We start from the raw sequence: 22,017 nt of genomic DNA, 5'->3' as shown, positions 1-22,017 counted from the left end.
ATATTGTATACTATTCACAAGAATAATTATGATCCTACTAATCATAATACAATAATTTCGAGTAAATTATCCCATACGAAGACAAAAGTTTTTATGTAAAATTATAATTAGCCAGAGTTGCAGTATCTATGTGGTCTTGATTGTCACGTTTATTTTCCAACCACGCCTATTAACTTACTATCAAAAACAAAAATTAGAAACTGTCTCTTACTTAACTTGCTAATATATTTTTAGTTAAGGGAAAAATAAAACGAACGCAATATTTATTTAAAATGCTTTATTATCCGGAACATTATGCTAAATTCGAATAACCGTAAAACAATGATTTCTATTGACGAAGCTAAAGCACATGGCATTACAAAGTAAATCACTTATTCGTTACCGACTCGACGACTATAATATTATTGCATATAAAACACTATAAAAACCATTTATTCATGTTCGTTTATTCGAATACAGTAACATGGAATACGGGTTCTAAGAAAGGTAAGTATGTAATGTAAAAAGGAAAAACTTGAACTACATCGGCAGTGAGCACGATTATTTTTATATGAATTTTAATATATTGAAAAATTTCTAATTATACGAAGTTCCAACCGTTCTGCACCGAACAGCATTTTCTAACTTAATATTAACTAGCAAGTTAGAATACTAATTGTGCTTTCAATATAATCACTATAGATGAAGATTAAATTCTTAGATTACGAGTCTTAAATGTCACCAGAAGAGATCGCGACGACGCCAGTGTCGATCAAACGTTTTCAATTTAAATAAATATAACAAACTATGTACACAATATCAGAGATCTTCCCTTGGTTTCGTCTAGCGCGGGAACTGGACGCGAATGATATACGATTTAATGATTGAAATAAATGATTAGCAGTCATTCTTTACAGGAGCGGGTTTAAGTAGGTATTTAATGTACCCATTCCGAGTAACTCTTCCCCTTATTATTCGTTACAAACAGAAATTATTTCCATTGAATATTGTAAAACATTTTAGTTAATCTATATTAAACAGAAAATAAATTTCAATTTAATATTTCAACATTTGACTGTACATACATACACAGATAAGCTTAAATTCGCTCCCGATTATTTATAAAAAAAATTACGACTAAAATATGAAAACAAGTATACGGAACGATATAAAATCGCGTCCAAGAACCTTCTAGCGCTCGTTCGTTTCACAATTAAGTCGAATACAAAACATTTGCCTTACATTAAACATGTCCCCGTCCCGTAGGTAACGTCACTCGTAGTCGAGATAACTTCCAGTAATACAATGTTTAAGCTTAAACACGTATACTTTACGGAATAACTAAATATATTAAAATAAATAAGTTCACAATGCATGTTAAATATAACGTGAAAGTGCGTGTTTTCCAAAGGCACAGTTTTAGGCAACGAATGAATATTTTATTAACCTTTCGTTTTTTGTTGTTTTTTTGCTGACGATAAATCTAAACAGCAGAAAAATAAAATAAAATCGTCATATATCACATTTTTACATTTTGTATTTAAAATCACGATATTAAATTGTAAAATACTCAAAAATGAAATCACACGTTACCTCCGCAAACTATTAGAAACCATCAATATATGTATGTTACTGTATTATAAAACCAATTCAACTAATTTTACCGTTATTTTTTTATATCAGAAACTAATCTTGTCTCGACTACGTCAACAAACACCCCTAAAATTCTACGCAATTTCAAATGCATATTTTTAACTTATATACGTCAAAATTATAGATATTATCCATGATGGCAAGCGCGAAACGTTCTGATACGCGTAGCTCCGTGAAGCGGTGCGTGTGTGCGGGGCGGGGAGGGGGCAGGGCGTGTTGGGGGGCGGGGATATAGTTCAGCAGACGCAGCCACTCTCGTTGCCCTCTTGTTCGGAGCCCATAGGCGACTGGGTCTGCAAGTCCACAGCTGTTACTGGAGTTAAGGAGTTTTAAAATAAAACATTCACATTCTAAAGTAACAATTAACATTACCCTAGTTTCTAAATTGAAAACTTATATGCGATAGATACCTTTTTTATTAAACATGATAACAACATGTCACCAATAACTTTAAATGAACAAAAAAATAGTCGCTGGGTATAAAATCCAAAACAATTTTGATAAACGCTAAAAAAAAAAATAGTAAACAAAAAATCCAACTAATTACACCTTCGAAGATTTTAAAGCTTATAAATATTTTCATAAATAATGTTTGAGAAAACTCAGCTACAAGATATGGCTAAAAATATTAAAAAAACAGTATTATTAACCTAAATACCTTTAGTTAAAATAAGACTACAAAATGAAAACAGATATATTGTCCGTTAATGATATCGATATTTATATATAAAAATAAAGAAACAATAAATACGAATTAGTATTGTTTTAAATTTTATTCAAAATATCAGCGTGAGATACGGGTATTTACAAACAAAATCACGAAACAACGTCCATAGACTATCTGCATAGCTCGACGTGTTACTACACAAACGCCATACAGATGTCGACCTTGAGTCTAAGACGTTGTAAATAACAATATATATTCTGTGGTATAAAAAGAAAAATTGGCTGTCATAAATCCAAGATATGTACCAGGAATATTGCGTCCGAAATATCATAGTCTGTGTTACTTTATATATCTTCTTTTGTATACTATATTATGTCTCTTAATAATTGTTATTTGAAATTTAATAACGAATTCATCATTCATATTAAATAAGTAACTTTTTTATATAAATCGCAAAAATCCGATGCAATATTCTAAGCACAGGATATTGTAAATAATAAGTACATTAATCTATTATTATTAAAAATAAATTTAAATAAACATTATTTTTTTAAATTAATAACTATCAAATTAATGTATATAATATTAAATCATTTTTCCGATCAAATAAATCTTATTTTAATAATAGTTATTGCTCTTGGATGTTGATATAAGTTTATTATTTATTAATATATATAATATAATAATTACAAAAGCTGGAATGAACTATTTCAAATATTACAATGTATAAGTCATATAAACCCGATAAAAGCTAGCCGTGAAAATCTCACTAAATAAAAATATTAGTTAAAAATATAAGAATCATAAGATTTCGTTCTTAAGCACTAAAGTAAATAAATAATACTAATGTACACAGGCCGCGCCACCTCCTTATATACTCATTATGTTATAAGTAATTCGATATTACATTTTAGTCACTAATAAACGTTAACTATAAACTTAATATCAATTTATAGAAACGAAAATAACAAAACCCGAGTAAATTTCAAATATAATCTCAATAAATCCCTTTGATGCCCCGTTTATGTGTTAAAAATTAATTATATAAAAAAGTATGGCATAATTTAGGATACGCGAGGTGACTGCGACCAGATGCTATATACAGCCTTAGGGCAGTTCAACGAAACGCTAAACCTACACGCTTGGCGCATTCACTCTCTGCAACTGCATTCGGATTCGTAGATTTAAGCCCTTCTAACCTCTCGCATAGGCTCATACAATACGTCACTATATTCTTAAAATTATAAAAATGAAACAAAAACAGCCCACTCACATTCCACTGGGCGAGGGCTTCCAAATAGATAAAATATAAATATATAAACAAAAATATCAATCGTAAAGGAACTGTTAAAATACAAAATGAATTTAATTTGAAGGAATTTGCCAATTTCAAGGGCTCGCCAATGATCAGTCTCATAGACTAAAACGAATCCGCGACAACACAAAAGCGACTCCAGCCGTGCATAAAGGTGCCTCCGTGTTTACAAATATACCAAACGCATTGAATCGGCTCGACCGAACCCAAGCACGATTGTGCATTACCGCGTTGAATGCTGGATGTACATTAAAATCTAATATCACTTTAAATGCTAACACACAAAAGCACAGCGACATGTCAGATCAGTCTGTCGCCCTGAATGATTGCGACGGGCGGACGCTTTCGTGCCGGTTACTTTATTCAAGAGACAATTCGTTATACTTACTTTATACATACTTGAAAAGTAGAATTGCCCGAGGCATAATTCGGAAGTTAACATTGGCCTGCTGTTTACGAATCAAAAGATCGTAAGAAGCATGTTTGAATGCAAACGTCAATAAGACAATTCTACGACCCATAAGCAAAACGAATTATATCTGGAATGATAACTGGGCTTTAGTTATAGTGTTACGATCGTTCGGACTCCATTTTGAAGTAACGAGCTATCGAAGAATAAAGAAACGTCCGAGATATTTTCGTTCAATGAATGAACGACCCATACATTTTGTCATTCGCTTTCGATATTTTTAATTACTCAGCTGCCATTTTCAATCCCTCACTAATCATTCAGAGCGACATGGATACACTAAACAACGTTTGTTACTTCAACTTATTTTCATTCAAGTAATCGCTATAATGCCTTTGAATAACAGCCATCTTCCATCGTGATAAAAATCGGTTCTAATCAGAATATTTATTAAGAAGTGAAAGTCAGACAAGAGAAAAATGTATGAATTTACTCCCACTCCGTACAAACCGGATACATTTCTCGTTTGTAGATATTTTTATAAATCGATTAATTTAGTACATTCTTTAAACAAAACACTACCGATAGCTGTCAAGGAAAGTTTGTGCACATTTAAAAAAAAAAATGAAAATTCTTTACATATTGAACGGCTAATTTTGATATATCTGTTGAAGGCTTTTGTTAATAACATTCGGCAAAATAGCGTCAACTTCGAGATATAACCGGCCCTCGTCGAGTAACCAACGCTGTCGAGTACCGCGGCCGACGCGCAGGCGCCCTAGCAGGCGCAGCCGTTGTCGGGCTCCTTGTTGTCTCCGGGCGCCTGTCGCAGGATCACCTCGTGCACTGAACATATATTATTAAGGAAAATAAATTAAACACTACGGAAATAAAACTATAGTTGGAATCGATGTAGTTTCGTTAATAAAGCGTCTTCCATTTCAATTCTTGTCGTTGCTGTGACATTGTTTACTATCTCGATACGGAAACTATTACATGTGGTAGTTTTATTTATACTGTGAAGTTTATTACATGCTTGGAAACAATTGTCGTCTTTAAAAAATATCTATATATTAACATAACAATTTGATTTTATTGGTAGAATCCCAAAATGTAAATGAAAAGATTGGAATAGGATACAACTATCACGTTTCAACTTTAAATTTAACGTAATTAGTATACTCCATATTCAAATACAAAAAATAAGGGGTGGATGAGTAAGCCAATGGTAAGCGGCCACCTCGCCCTTGCACGTTGGCACTGGCAATCATTTTAACCATTATTATCTCATCGATCTAAATCTATACAAGTATTATAGATGAGAAAGTTTGTCTGTCTATGTGTTGTTCTTTCACAATCAACCCACTGAACCGAATTTGATGAAGGAGAAAGACTTTTTTTATGCCTAGCACCTGACGACCTACCCTTAAAACGTGATCGAAGGCGCGGGCAACAACTAGTATTTAAATATATAACATGAATCTATCGTTACAAACCGCTCTCTCTAAGTCGCATATGCTAAAAGCATCTGGAAAAGTTCGCTTTTTAGCGATAAAACCCCCTCTGTATATCTTCCCTAGCCTTAGTTATATATATATTTTTAATGTGCTGTACAATGAAGTGAACTTGCATTTCCTCTCATGATGGTCGCCACCGACCACCAGTCTATAATTACACTGACTTACTCAGCATCAGCGATTAATATTAGATAATTAACATATCACAAGTAAACACCCATACAAGAAAGACGCTTTATTAATATACATTTAGTAAGGATTCAAAATTAAAAAGAAGTTTCAACAATACGTTTTCAAGGCTCTAGATATATTTCATTTGAAGATTTTTAAAGCTGTACGTAAAATATAAAAGCAAAGAAATTACCTACAGATAACATTAATTACTTGAATAAAATAGTTTTGAGTTGTGAATGTGACTTATGAAAATGAAGTTTAGTTAGACTAAAATATAATTTATGACTTTGCTATTAGTAATGAAATTTGATTAACATTCTCGTTCCTGACTTCATGCAACATGCAAACACATGCAACGTAAGCGAAATTTAAGGAAATAATTAAATAGCGTTTATAAATATTGTTTGATAATAATAGATTTTTTTTTTTTTTACTTAAATGTTTTTTTTTTTGACTGAGATCCTAAATCAAATACTTTAGTATTTTTTAAATTTTACAATATATAGGTGCGTGAGTAAATGGACCACTTAATGGTAAGTGGTCACCTGTGATTATTGTCATTGTTCCCGAAATCATTTTTAACCGTTCCTTACATCGCCAATGCGCCTAACCTTAGAAACTGACATATAACGTAAATCGTGTCTGTAGTTCTGGCTCACTCACCTTTGAAGCCGAAACATAACAATAAATAAGTATTGCTACTTGGCGGTAGAAAAGATGAGTGGATGGTACCTACTCAGACATACAGTAATTTTTTGGATATTTTTAGACAATTTAAAGAGGTAATATTAATTGGCTTGATGCGGTTTTCTCGGTCTTTATCGAGGATAAAAAAAAAAAAGTGAAGCAGATGTCATTAAGCCATTTTGGTTTATTTTATTATTATATAAGTAGTCTTTATAGAAGAGTTGTGTCGTCCATTATTAAAAAAAGAAGATATTTAAGACTATCAATAAAAGTCATGCTAAAGCCATATAATAAATAAATAAAATTGTAATAAATACGATATCTATGATAAGCGAAGGAAGGTGCAAATAGATAAAGCAGGCAGGTAGACAAGTACATATGACATTAGTAATGTTAACTTTACTTACAACACTTGTTAGCTCGCTACGTTACCACCACCCACAAGGACGAGTCCGGGGGACGTCACTAGTTACCGAACGGTCGTGTGTCAATACGTGTGAAATTCGCTACAAGTTTGCCGCGGTACTTTTAAACTTGGAATCATATAAACATTCGACTTAATGACATTTATCACACGTATTTTTGAATATTTTTTTGGAACGAAGTTCTTTTACGCGGGTTTTATGCGGCTTACTGTAGAGTAAATGGCAAAAAAAGCGTAACCTCCCCCTCTCTCTCTATTTTATATAATATACCATCTTTAAACTTATTTTTTGTCATTGTTTTAATCAACAGGTCATTGTTTTTAATAAGAATTTTATTTAATGTCGTTTAATTATTGTCAAATATTGTTATTCATATTGTATCTGTTATTTAATACACAATATATAGCAAAAGCAACTTCGTTCCAACCGAGTGTCCCACGACACATCCGGTTTTTTTTTTTTAAAGTTTGTTGACCTAATCTTGAACATATTCCTTTTCAATAATGGAATATATATAGCTAATTTCACACAAAATTAATAATCATACCCCAAAACGACAACCATGATTAATAATGTAACGGGATCACCATGAATGCCTTAATCTAGCCGCATACAATAATACCATAACAGCGGGTATGACACATTTATACCGGTACAAAAACAACATTGTACAAATATATCGTGTTCAGTGCGTGTATGGACTGCGTGAGATGTTCATGACGTGTAATAATTTATGTATAAAAGTATAATATAGAGTTTGAGGAGAAACTTCTTTGGACGCCATTAATGAAAAAATCCAAGGTCGAGTTTGAACACAACGTTTCTAAAGTAACGTTAGTGACGCAAAAAGGAGTTTCACTTCTATCACGTGTACAGAGTCACAAGAGCTTGTATATTTATTTTGAATAGTTTTTTAAAAAGGATACTGTCTTCCGGTGGCTTGCTCTCGGCAGAGTCCATGCCTGGCAGCGCCGCGGCTACTCTTCGGAATAACTGTAAGTATATACAAATATATGATGAGCATAAAAATAAATCGACCAACAATTTTTCATTCATCGAGCGAAACAGGTAAATTCGGGATTATATTTTATAGTTCTTGACCGAAGAACGCAATATGTTCACATCTGCCCAGATTACTGTAATTTCAAATGTATATATTGTATTTATAATTTAAGTCTTGCCTCGTAATCTAGTAGGAGATCAACATTGGGGTAATAAACCCTTCTTAACAAAAATGTGGGGTAACACTTAGTCCCAGCGGTTGATCTGCAAACTATAATTACCTGTTTGACATTATATCCAGCCTTCGCGCTGGTCTCGATGAACATAACGTTGAGCTCCTTGGCCTTGCGGTCCCCGTCCTCGGTTGAGACCTGCCGCTTGTCGGACAGATCGGTCTTGTTGCCAACCAGCATAATGATCACGTCCGACCCGCGCTCCGTGCGGACGTCATCGATCCATTTCGATGTTTGGTGGAATGAGTTTGCATCTGAAGAGATCAAATAATAATTGATTAAAATATATTTATTTTCAAAATATCATAAACTATCCTTGCGAAAAGTTTAGTTTTGACCGAAGCAATTCGAAGATTAAGTGTATCGTACATTTATATAATACTCCAATATGTTTAAAACATTGTGACAAAATTTCAACAAGGCTTGGATAAATCTAGCCATTCTGTTTAAGCCTTAATATAGTAATGATTATTAACATTTTACAATAGTAAATTTTATACGTCAATACGGATCGAAGAATCTTGCTTGTACAGAAGATTAGTGAGCACTAATCATAGTCGTTGGGGCATTAAATACAACTTTGGATTCCTTTTTATTCTACATTTATTTTTACATTTCTTTATTTGCATTAGACACACGTGGTTATTTACTAATCTGTGTCTGTAAAACTATACTGCAAAAATAGGATAGCAATAATAAAACATGGACACATTTGAGCGAACAAGAAAATGCGAAAAGGCGATGTTACATATCAATCGTGTTCTAAATCCCCGTCTTATACTCGTGGATTTATAGCCTTACATCAAATTTAGTCCGTCGCTAATATTTTTATTTGGTATACGAGCAAATAAGCAACATAATCCTTATCAACGACGTTGTAAGTATATATAAAACATTCCGAACACCAATCAATGTCTCTTGAACCTATAATTACACTGGCTTACGAAGCCTTTACAAAACACAAACATCGATTGATGTTTGACCAAAAAATATCTGACGAATAGGTACCATCCCAGACAAACCTGCAAAAAGCCCCGCCCCCACACAGGTGTGATCGATTCTTAAGAACCGTCGACATATCAATCGCGTTTCCGAAGTTATTACAACTAGATTTTTAGCAAGATAGCTCAGCAATGGCCTCTTGAATTATAGATTTAAACATTGACGTCATCAGAAATCGGACGATGTTATACTCAGTGAAGGATATTGTATTCGGCCGTGTTAACAGTAATTTTTTTCTTCATCTACGAAACTATTAAATTGGAGTTGAACTCATACAACATAGTCGAACATAATGGAAATTCGAAACGTAATCGAAATTGTCGAACGGTGATTTATACTAAGGAATCAGGAATCGACCCACCTTTACCGTACATCATAATCTTTATGAAGACAATTTTATGAGCTTGGTTTCGATTTGTGTAATAGAACTAAATAAATATGTTTTTCTGAAATGTTGTATTATTCAATAAAATAATGTATACATAAGCATCTATCAAACAAATAAATTGTTAGCAAATAAGTGTGAGGTTGGTTTTTATTGAACGATTCCATCGATTTTTTTTTGTACCATGTATACAACTAGTACTCTCAGCAATTAAGAATAGTCAGTTTTATAAATGACGTATCGATACATTCGAATAATCATCTCAAGTGGACACTGGGACGTGTGACGTCATCAGTAATCCAATATGGCGGACAGCTGCCGGACGCCACTAAAACTGTGCTATAGCTCAACCATCTGTAATATTTTTAGTCATCTACAAAATTTACCCTGTATTCTATTCATTCGATTCATATTTACTTAAGTTGAGACCTTGAATAAATAATAACAATAATGTTGAATTTAGTATTTTATGAGCAATCAGCTGGTTTATCGCCTTATCCGAAACTCTAAAAAACACATTAATGTTCAACGTCGAACATTGTGTTTATGTAATCAAACTGAATGTGCACTTCTTAGTAAAAAATTATAATTGTAAAACAAGGATGATAAAAAGTCCGTGTCAATGCAAGTAATAATGTGTCAACGAGGTTAGATTAATAATTGCACAGGAATTAATAAAAGATATGTTCTCAAAGTAAAATTGACATTTCTATTTGTCCTTAGAAGCGTATAGCGCTTCTAAGATAAACATCATTTTTTAATTATCATCATACTTTTGTGAGTTATTCTGTGTACACCCGAGAAGGTTCTTAGCCTAAAAACAAAATGTTTTTTTGTATGTTCTTCAAAAGATGTTCTATTTGCACCCTTATTTACTCGTGCGAAGCCGGGGCGGGTAGCTAGTTCTTATTAAATTTATAAATCCTACATCGTATCGTATAACTTGTTTCATTCTCTTGGCCCGTCGAGGGATTGTTCCTAAGCTATATATTATCCTTTGAAATAATGGACCGAGGCAAGCAGCCAAGAGAACACCGGGTTTTCCAAACCGCGTTTTTAACAATAAAACAATGTAAAACATGTTTGTAATTTTACACATAAATAGTAATGTTAATATTTATTTTCGACTAAAATAAGCTGTATATATTAAACAGTAACTATTTATTATATTCAATAAATATTTATTCCTATTATTATGACTTCATATATATATCAGAAAAATAAAAATTGAACTACTAGAACGGTTATAAAGTAATTAAAATTCTATTTAGGTTACAAATTAATTAGCTAACTCTAGTTTAACAGTTTTATGTCATTCGAGTCAATATCAGTAACGCTTAACTTAGGGGTAGTTTGTGCCAAATATTTGAACTGGCGGGACGACGAAGGTCACCAGAAACACATCCAATGTTGTTTGTCACCGCCGACACGAATGTCTTATATTTAATTTTATGCCTTATACTCTTTAACTTAAAGATCAAATTTATTTCATACTAGATTCACTCGCGAGAAAGTGAATTTATTTAATCGAAAGGCATGCCGGCGTAAAACTTTATGAAATTCATTGCGAAAGATCTACATTTTTGGGCTATGATTCTGTAATTTATATGAAAATCTAGTTCATTCCATGAGATACAAAATAAAAGAAATGGTCTACAATATCATTCACTTTATGACGACTTTGTATTTTGTAAGAAGGTGAGATTATACACAGTTTATTATTATTAAAATCTTGGTTTAGTTGGATTGCAAAACATTGGCACTATTATATATGTATACGTATGTAGTATTCATTTAATAAGTAGCGCAAGCACATATTTTTCTTTCTGTTGTTGTCTATACTATATAATACAGCGTAGCGTAAACATATAAATATATTATATAAGCTATTAGCTATTAATAAAGGCTACAAGGCTTTAATGATTATAACATTTAATTTTTAATTACAAACCTTTTTCGTGACAGTTAATAGTCAGATAAAAAATATATCAAATTTCAAAAATCGAATAACAATATTCGTCGAGGAAGGATGATAAAATAGTACTCTTTTATAATATACACTTCTTTGTTATATGTTTTGCAATATTCAATGTTACATCTCAAAACAAAGAATAGCATTATTGATATATTTTTACACCTATTCGGAATCCAACCTTCTGTTCACGAGGTCATTGGCACACTTTCAGTATTTCAGGTGCATGCAACCGATCCGTTGTAATCCAGTCTTTTGTTACTGGTATTTTATTCAACACGTTTTCTTCAGGCGGATTGCACAAAGATAAAAAAGTATATATCTTTGATGTCGGTCTCTTGCAATGCACTGGGACTGAGATAGCAAGACGGCTATGTAGACAAATAAAATCTATATATATATAATAATTTTTACAGACTCATTAATGTGAAGTTTTATAGTTCAATGATAGACGACGTTTATTATTTATTTTGTATTATAAAACATGATATCTCCAATCGTTTGTCTCTGACGAATCGAAACGCCACTCAAACAAGACTAATGTCTATTTCATTTGAGTAGATATCAAGAAACATAAAAAGTTGTATTAACAAAGATTCCTTCATACTTAGTCAACGAATGTTAAGTCTCATGCATCCATACATTGACACAGGCAATATAAAAAAACTAAAAACCATTCATAAAACCGTCAATGCGCCGCCAACCATGAGATCTAAAATGTGTCATTCACCCTGCGAACCAGACCACAGCGATACGCATTGACGTTTGTCGGTGGAACAACTGTTGAGTGGTTGGAGCTGGGAGCTTACCCACGGCCTTGCATAACGCCGTTAGAGCACACCACAACGGAAGTTGATTGATGTCAGATTGAAAAAATAGAGAAATAAGAAAGAATATTGTTTGTTTTAGGCAAGACTACTTACGTAAGATATACGTTGAAACTTCTTAATTCTACTTATTTGAAGACGGGCACAGGCTATACAGTATGTTTATGTCGCAGCTTTATCCTGATATAGATCATTATGTCAACGAAGTCGGAGATAGAATTATCCGGGGTTACACACAAAAACTATGTATAAATATTTGCAATTGTGGGTAAGTAATAATGCATTGCAGTAAAATAAATATGCTGGGAGGTAATCATTGTGGATGACAGAATATACAAAGCATAAAGAATTCATATGAATTGAATGTATAAAATAAATGGCAAGTGGCGGACTTTCAATATAGCCTTAGCCTACGGCGTTAAATTTCCGAAGGCGAATTAATTTCCCCGACCCGTGATTTTGATTTAGTTGAATGTATGTGATAAATTATTATTCTAAGTAACTCTAAATTATCATTTACTGACCTTTCATATTCCTTTCTTTGTTTAGTATTTTTTTAAGAACTAAGAACGTGGGCAATGACACATTTGTAAATGTGCCTCTATACAACTGAATGTAATACATATTTTCTTTAAAAAATTGGTATTACTAGACGTGTATATTTTGTAGACTAGGTCTTACATTTTTATATCTTCAGAGAGTCTCACTGCGAATTTATGACGGGATTTTATTTACATTTTTACGACTGAACAAATTAATTTTTTTCCAATAAAAGTCACGAAACACAAGAGATTATTTTCAATCATGAGAAAGGCCCGCCTATTTTCAATAAGAATCTATTTTACTATAGATACCAACCATTCTAAGCAGCAAACTTAAGGTAGGTGGTGTATTGGCGATGTAAGAAATGGTTAATATTTTTTATAGCGTCAATGTCTATGGGTAGTAGTGACAACTTAATATCAGGTGGCCCATTTTTTCGTCAGCCTACCTCTATCATAAAATAATAATAATAATAGTACGTCAATTACGTAAATTATATGCATATTATTTAGAACAGCAACAACGGTACATCGTTTCTGGTGACCAACTATTTCAACTTGCGTAATTTATGCTACTTAGGAACGCTAACGTTATATTATAAATTGGTTGCGTATGTAGTAATACACAATTAAACAGATTTAGAATTCTTACTTAAACACTTGCTATTTACCAATGAGTGGTTGGTGGCGACCACCGCCTACTGTAACTTTTTTTTCGAGAGACCATTCACTAAATAGTAGAGTAAAAAATATTTTGGTAAGAACTAAAAAGTATTTATGAAATTCCTCTTAAAAAATAAGGGTTTAGTGGGGGTGAAATTTGTCATTTCTATATATAAAAATGGAAATTCTCGTTTAGGTATTAATTTAAGCCAATTCCCTATCTAAAGCTTCAATTGGAATTGCATATGAGTACAATATTTAAAAAATTACCTTAAACTTAATATTATAATAATTTGATGCTGTCTGGTAACAAAAACTCGAAACATTTAAATAAAAAAATATACAAATTAAAAAGATAAGATACACCAAAGACCGAACAACATGTCTATGGAAATACAAATTATAACAACAACAAAAATTACATCTATTCGCAGTTATCAGAAAATGTAACTAAATTTTTTTTTTTACTGTATTTTTGTTCCATATAATAGAAAACAGCATAGTTATATATCCTTTTGTTTGAAGTATCAGCGGTATGAAAAAGCGAACAGCGAGCCGGATGAATATTGAATATAAAATCCATTAAACAACAGTGAGAATAAAGCTGACTATGAAAACCTGAGCTTGACACATTACGTAATTACTTTGGTAGTAGGTGGAGATCATCGGAGTGACTCAGTTTATTGCAGGCAGTTTATTTTTCAACTGCCTCGTTATTAATTTAATACTTTTAAATGGGTCGCCAACTGATGGTTAATAATCTCTGTCCACAAGAAACATAGGCCAGACCCGTTAAGGGTCAATCGACAGCCACCGTAAGATTTAAGATGCTATGTTCCTTATGTCCGTTGATACAAACACATTGGCGTTCTAACCCTTTCAACCGAAATACATTTATACAAACTATAGCCTATTCCAATCACAAGAGCGAAGACAAATAAACAGATCTGATAATTAATTGACTCGATATCACTGGTCGAGATTTTGAATAATATATAAAAAATGCTTCATATATGTCGGCAAAATGATTGTTGAACCTTCGGAAATAGAAATCAAGTGGATCTGAGTACCTAAGTGGAATAGGGTTGTTTTATAAATAAAGATATATTAATCAAAAACTTTTTGATAATATAGGAAAGCTATTAGCAAATCGTCCACCTGACCAATTCCAGTCACGGCGACTACTAGACTAGCCGACTACGGAGGCAATATTAAATATATATATATAGTGTATTTACACAAGTGTATCCACAAACGCAGGTTCGTTCTACAATCTACAGCAGGCGTAGCAGACTAACAAAACAGTAAAGTTGTAATATATATTAGGAAAGTTCTTAATTTGAATTGATTTATTTGATTAAAGAAAAGTTCTAATTAAAAATATATTATTTTGCGAGTTTTATTCGACTTAAAGAAATCGCGTTATTCGTATAATTAAATCGCATGTCACGTGTTCGTAAAGTTTGTTGGATTCAGCATCGTAATGTTTAATGCATTTAACACACGTACTGATAACTGGAGCGACGAAGAAATGAGAATTCATACTGTTATAATTCGGTAATTGGAAAAATTTGATACAACTCTGATCCATGATTTATGAAAACATGATCACATTTAACTATGGAGATGACGTCATATAATTTTATACAGTATACTCAAGTATGGTACGATTCCATCGCTTTAATAATAAATACAATTTTCGATATTCCAGTACATATTGATTTATATATGTTATATAGTAAGTTTATTATGAATGACTCGTGATCATGGATGTTTTCATCTTATCGCTTAACCGCAAATAAGTATGGTTCAAGTATATACTCAGACGTAGTAGTTGAAGTAACGTGCCGTGAGAATTTATGGCGTTAATAATAAATCTAATAAACCTCTACATTTTAGATCGAATATTTCATGCTTCATATTTCAGGCGTAGCGAGGTGTACCATTAAATCAATCGACGGCAGAACATTGCAATATTTTTTTTAAAAATATTTTTAATTATGATAATAACTTTGTAATTAAATTTTCTCTATAACTATTAATTTTCGATTGAAACAAGAATGAATGTTCACATGCAAACAAATGAACGCTTGAATGTAAAAAGATAGACAGATTTCATAACTTACGTATTGATTTTTAAATTTAAAACTACCACTGGTTCCGAATAAAAATACCCCAAACTGCGAAGAGTCAATTATAGAAATTCAGTGGTCAATTTGTCAGAATTTGTAATTGCAAAATTGTTTTTAATATCTTTAAAAAAGAAAGAGTCAAATAAATTGACCCAATTTAAATCTCAGATAAATCGGCACAAATAAAAGCCAAAATAAAAAAAACCTCAGTTAAACAGCTATCAGGCAATCGCATATAATTGCAATATATAAAAAAACAATAATGTCGTCGTATTCACGTTTGAGGCTTATTTTGGTTGCGCGTCGACATCCGGACGTCCGTATTGTATAATGTAGGTTATGCATATGCTTGACACTCATAACTATGGAGGCGAGTGTTAGACCGGTGAGTGGGAGGTCGTAACGTTACACCACATCATCACGTAATATTACACCGAGAATGACGCGTGAGTCATCTTAACTAATGTGGACAAAACATATACGTATATATTAGAACAGGTTTTCGACACGGTCAGGTTATTGTTAAGAGGACTACAAGAGCTAAGTGCCCTTGAGAATCGCACGCACACACTTACGAAATCGACAAAAACGGCAAGCCCGTGAACTAAGGGTTAAGCGAGGTAACGAGGTTACGCCCAAATATTCTAATAGATGGCGCCAAACCGAGCGAAGTAAAATCAATCATAAATCTCATAAAAAATAGATAGGACAACAGAATTGTTTTTATTTCTTTCGATGTTAGTTAACGAATGATTATAAAAAAAACTGATTCAATTAAACTTACAATATTTTTATTTATATTTTGTACACAATAAAATAGACAGTTAGTTTTAACCTTTTTTTCTTTTATTTATATTATTATACCTACCACAATTAGTTCTTATACTAAATATTAAAACATACCAATTTTTAATATTTTATAAAAGTTTGATAATCTATTTATATAATAAAATCGTAAGTGTTCGAAACCTGTAGTGTAGTAACCGTGGGGTAACATATAGCGTAGTGTTTGTTCGTTTTATTAATATCGGTTCACAAAGAAAAAAAAAAATTCAATTAAAACAAAAACATCTAAATATTTACAAGAAAAAAATGTCGTCAAGTCGATTTGGTTGAATCATTGGTTAACTAGGTTAATCATACTAGGTTTAATTATAAATCTCATAAAATAGATAGGATATTAGAATTATTTGTTTTGCTTTGGACTGTTATTCGAAAATGATTAAAAAATAAAACTGATTTAATTAAACTTAAAATATTTGGATTTGGTACTACAAAAAAAAACATTTAGTGTTAATTTTTTTATTAAAATATTTTATTTAATTTCACTTGTATGTATGAATGTATGTACATATGTCCTGAAATCTTGCAATCAATATTACACCTACTTCCATTGAAGCTATGGAGCTGAAAGTTGGCACACATATTTAGTCTCGATGACAATCCACGATTCATGAATTGCTTCCATTTTCAATCTAATATGGCGGACGTTACTAAAAATTACAATTTTTGAATTACGTACAAATGACACTTCTAAATATTCTAGTTCTCTGGTTCACAACAATTACATTATTTTTTTTATTATTAAAATTAGTTCATACATAACTTTAATTCCTATTATAAACAAAATCGATAAAATTAAACTCTTACGCAATATAAATAGCTTCCGTGTTATTGTTTTCGACTTTCTTTATTCTGTAAAAAATAAATATATGTTAGTAATTATATTTTTATTAATTATAAAATTATGTATTTAAAAAATATGTATCTAAATATGCCCCATAGTACTTTTAATGAAAAATATCAAATTGCTTCGAGATCATGGGGATCGAACGTAGTCACTCTCAATTGATTTTATCCTTACTTTCACCAAATACTCTATCATAATATTTGAAGAACAGCTCGAAAAATCTGATTCTATGCGAACTGATTGCACATTTTTTCTAATAGATGTTTTCAATATTCATAATTTATAAAAAAAAAATATGTTTACTAAAAAAATACTCTTACCTTTTAATATCGTTCATATGTATGTTCGGCGCTTAATTTATATAAACGTTTTTTAGTTTTCCTCACGCGTTTCACTTCATTTCCCATATTTACACAATTAAAATTTATGACAAATAATATAATAAAAAACAAATGCCTAATTACTACTACATTATTTTAACTTAATTTATTTATCTACAAGAAAGAATAATATTTATTATAAGAAAACATGAAACAATGAATTTACAATTAAAATTACAAAAAAACATTTCGTAACGTAATGATGCTCGTAACGAAAAGATCGACACGTCTGTATAGCATCAGGCCTCGGCCGGCAATGTCTGTACACGGCGTTTACGCACACATGCGTACGAATTTTGTTCGAAAATAAGAATATCTGATTTAAAAAAAATCTATTGAAGTTATTAAAAAAGTGACGCAGAGGTTAAGTAATATATTGCTTGTAGAATAATCTGACAAAAAACCAGAATTATTGAATGTATATAAGTATAGTTTTTATTTATTAAAAGATTTTTTTAGAGGTAACTTTGTGATTTTTTTCTATCGTACCAAATTAATTACATCATGTTTTCAAAATAGCAAATAACTAGCATGTATCCTGAAGATTATCATATATTTTTTTCATTTGGTTTACTGCATTGGATCATATACTTTTTTGCATTATAAAACTTGCATTTAGCTCATGTAGTCCCCTTAACTATGACACATAACTTGAGAAAACCTTATTCTTTATTTAAACAATATGTCAATGTGATTATATAACAAAATCTAATTAGGTAGTTGATTTGTCACATGTATAAATATACATAAGTATTGTATACAAATATACGTATTCTTACATTATACGACTTTATTATTGGGAAAGGATATGTTATATGATGTAATAGCGTGCTATTGTTACAAATAAACGCTTAATATAAAAAAGTTAATTAAAAATTTCGAACGATAAATCCTACGCTAAAATGTTTCAATCAGTTTTATTTTAGCTGTTTTTAGAACGATAAACCTGTTTACCTCTTCTTTTTTTAATACTTTGGATCTATTTCTCTTAATATATCCGAGTAAAAGAGTAATACTATAAGTCTAAAGTATTAACAACTCATTATTAAACGACCTATTTAAAATGTACATTAGGTTCTATATAAAATGCCATCGTAACATTTGACGAAGTAGCAATGAACCCTATAATGGGTTGAAGTTAGCAATTAACCCCATATTCGTGCCTTCACTAGAACTAACATCCGCTGAATCAGTTAAAAAACTATAATTATTAATTCTCTTTAATGTTTTAATTACCGAGAATATGTAAAAAAAAAATGTGTAGTCAAATATCGAACGTATAAAAAAAGTCTAATTAATCCATTTGAATATCAGCTATTCGTCTCATAGGTCTATAGAGGTTGGATAGATCCAGCAATTAGCGAGCCGAGTGCTCAGGACGCGGGGTTTGCGGTCAAGCACTGCGGGGTCGGGCGAAAATATGAATTATACGATTACCTATTCAAGCCGCACCATTATTAAATATGTCGAAAGAAATTGTTAAAAATAAGATATTTATGGTCAACTACATTCAATAAAATTAAAAGTTATAGTTATTTATGACATAGGTGTATATACACTGAGTAATTTTCAACTACAAAAAAAGTGATTAATAAATAGAAACGTTATTTTAATGAGTTGAATAAATATTTCACCTTGATTTTCGCATAATTTGTTTAATCGTTACATATAAAGGTCGAAAGCATAATTATTTTTTTATAATCCTCATTATAATATGTAGTTTATTTTTCTAAGAAATGATAATAATAAAGTGAAGGATAACATTAGAAGAATGTATGTTTATTATGAATTTCCTGATGTATCTAAGCAGTAAAGTATTTAATAAACTTAAGGCCCTTATAAATTTATATACATATAATATACTTATATCTCAGAAAGCAAGATTCCGATTAGATGATAAAATAACTTTTCTATTAAGCAGACAATTAAAAGCTTCCTATTATATATGATCACAATATCATTTTAAGTATCGAAACAATACACACACGAGTCAACTTTTGGACAATCTATAGACTATTACTAGACTAAGAATTTACAAGATTAGATACATGAAAATGAACATGAGTGAAACTACAACAAATCTGACTAAATTTATACATACTAGATAATACTAGTGTATATAAATGTAGTAATCTACTCAATGCTTTACTTAACAATAGTTTTAATATAAAGTCAACTTACTGGTGATATCATAGACGACAACAGCAACAGTGGAGTCCCTGATGTAAGAAGGTATGAGAGAGCGGAAACGCTCCTGGCCCGCAGTATCCCACAACTGCAGTCTTACTGTACGGTCTTCCAGATACATGGTCTTGGACAGGAAGTCTATTCCAATTGTCGCCTATATAACATAAAAATCAGCTCAAAAATAATTATGCAATATGTCTGATCTAAGGATACGAACTATTTATAATTCAAAAATGTATCGTTTCTACAAATACAGCACAAATTTCATGTTCAATTATATTTTTTGTATGTTAAATATACAAGAAATAAATGTTTTACATATATAGTTTGTATTAGATGAAATCAACCCTTAGAGCTGATCTATATTTAGTCCTATATTGTGATTAGATTTAGTTATTTATGCAACATGGTCATATCTAAGAAAATATAGTTATAGTTAACTTTAACTATCAATAAATATACAATTCTAGGGGACGGACAATAAATTTTCTGATTAATCTCGACAAGTTGTATTTACTGTAATCGAATTCCAATGACATTAAATAAAATAAATAAAATAAATAGAATGTACATTTTATTATGCCCTTACAAAGATTGTAGATGGAATAATAGTAGTACTGATGACCCTAATTCACGGCTTACCCTAGTTTGGTAGTCTAGGGTAATTGAACTTACAATTGATTTAGTGGTCTAAAAGAATATTTAGACTCAATATATACATATTTTTTTTAGTTACAAAGTACAATATACAAGCTTAGTTACTTTCACTGTACTAAGTAGCTCCTATATATTTTAATTTAAATAAAAGATAGTTGTTTGAATTTTATTTTTTGAAAAAAACATGATCCTTACAAAGAGCAGTCTTGGGAAGATGTTTCAGCAGTATTTTCAAAGGTCTATTGAATTCTAAAGCAACATCTTCATTGCTTATATTTTTGGTTCAAAAGCTAGGTGCGAACTTAATAAATTATAGTTTTAATTTTTGATAGGTAATTAGTTCCGTACACTATACTGTTTATTTATTTGCTTGTTATTTATTATAATAGGAATTTATACCTCCAAATATAAATATCATATAAGATATATATGTAAGTTATTATTTGTATTATTTAACACATTTTTTTTGTTAAATTAAAATGATTTAAACACAATATAACACAATCATTGCAACCAGTATAACTTTATGCTTTACCAGGTACAAGATCAATTAAACAAACATTTTGCTAAAATTTCATCTATATTATTGAGACAAGGCAAACTATATTTATATCAGTCAATATATTGCCCAATAAGTATTAAGTTTATCAATTACAAATATTATTAAAATTATCTCTAATCTTATGTGTACAAGTGATATCTTTTAAGGAACAATTTAAAACAAATTTACTCAATTAGAACACTTGACTTGTTATTGTTTCATGCTCCAAATAATTTTAATAGTAAATGACCATAATTTCTTACTCACCTGATAAGTGTTGTCAAAACTGTCATACATGAACCTAGTGATCAGCGACGTTTTTCCCACTGAAAATCGCAAATTGCGGGTCAATGCACCTTTTAATTACATATTGCCTATTCCACTAGATAACGGGAATAGAGATCAGAGAATAGCGTGAGAAGTGTAGGAACGACAGACGATAATGATACCAATAATCTCTCGTAACCTACATCCCTTACAATACGTAATGCATAGTACCGATACTTTAATAAGAACCAGTGCTAATCAAACTATCGTATTCTATACCAAGGAGTGATGTAGGTCAAAAATTCAATAAGTCTAGACAAATCTATATACGTGTCTTAAATTCAAAAACTGTATTAAAAATGTACGACTGCTAGGGCAATTTGTCTTCCACTTACCACTCTGTTCTCCAAGGAACACGAGCTTAAACTTGCGTAGAGGATTACCGAATTCCCCCGACGTAGACATTATGATTGTTATAATTAATTACTTTGCTAAACTATAAATTTCACAGTAATTCTTATCACAGAAAACTACATGAACAATGACAGTTCGGGCCACTCCTGCGGCACACACGAGCGCAGCGCCGCCACGTTACGGCAGACTGACGGCGCTACGCAAAAGCCAACTCAGCAAAATGACATCATGCCGAATATAATGCATACTTTTAGAATAACTAATTTCGCTCCTAATGACATTTTCAAAATAATATAA

General features: G+C 31.2%; 1 protein-coding gene across 2 annotated transcripts; it reads right to left on the bottom strand.

Moving 5' to 3' along the window:
* Positions 1 to 262: 262 nt before the first annotated feature.
* On the bottom strand, positions 263 to 21,931 carry LOC113402152 (ras-related protein Rab6). 2 transcript variants are annotated; one of them, XM_064220977.1, is made up of 6 exons: positions 21,702 to 21,931; positions 21,307 to 21,365; positions 19,836 to 19,995; positions 8,110 to 8,315; positions 7,753 to 7,819; positions 263 to 1,939 (listed from the first exon to the last, which is right to left on the bottom strand). In XM_064220977.1, the coding sequence occupies exons 1-6, from the start codon at positions 21,769 to 21,771 to the stop codon at positions 1,869 to 1,871; spliced, it is 633 nt and encodes a 210-aa protein (XP_064077047.1). In that variant the 5' UTR covers positions 21,772 to 21,931; the 3' UTR covers positions 263 to 1,868. The 2 variants fall into 2 exon arrangements, with proteins under 2 accessions (XP_064077047.1, XP_064077085.1); XM_064221015.1 differs by lacking the exon at positions 263 to 1,939 and adding an exon at positions 2,387 to 4,869.
* Between the last annotated feature and the right edge of the window lie 86 nt (positions 21,932 to 22,017).

Source organism: Vanessa tameamea, chromosome 2 (assembly GCF_037043105.1).
Source record: "Vanessa tameamea isolate UH-Manoa-2023 chromosome 2, ilVanTame1 primary haplotype, whole genome shotgun sequence".
Lineage (NCBI taxonomy): Eukaryota > Metazoa > Arthropoda > Insecta > Lepidoptera > Nymphalidae > Vanessa > Vanessa tameamea.
The sequence above is the reverse complement of the archived record's forward strand: the minus strand, read 5'-3'. Positions and strand labels throughout refer to the sequence as shown.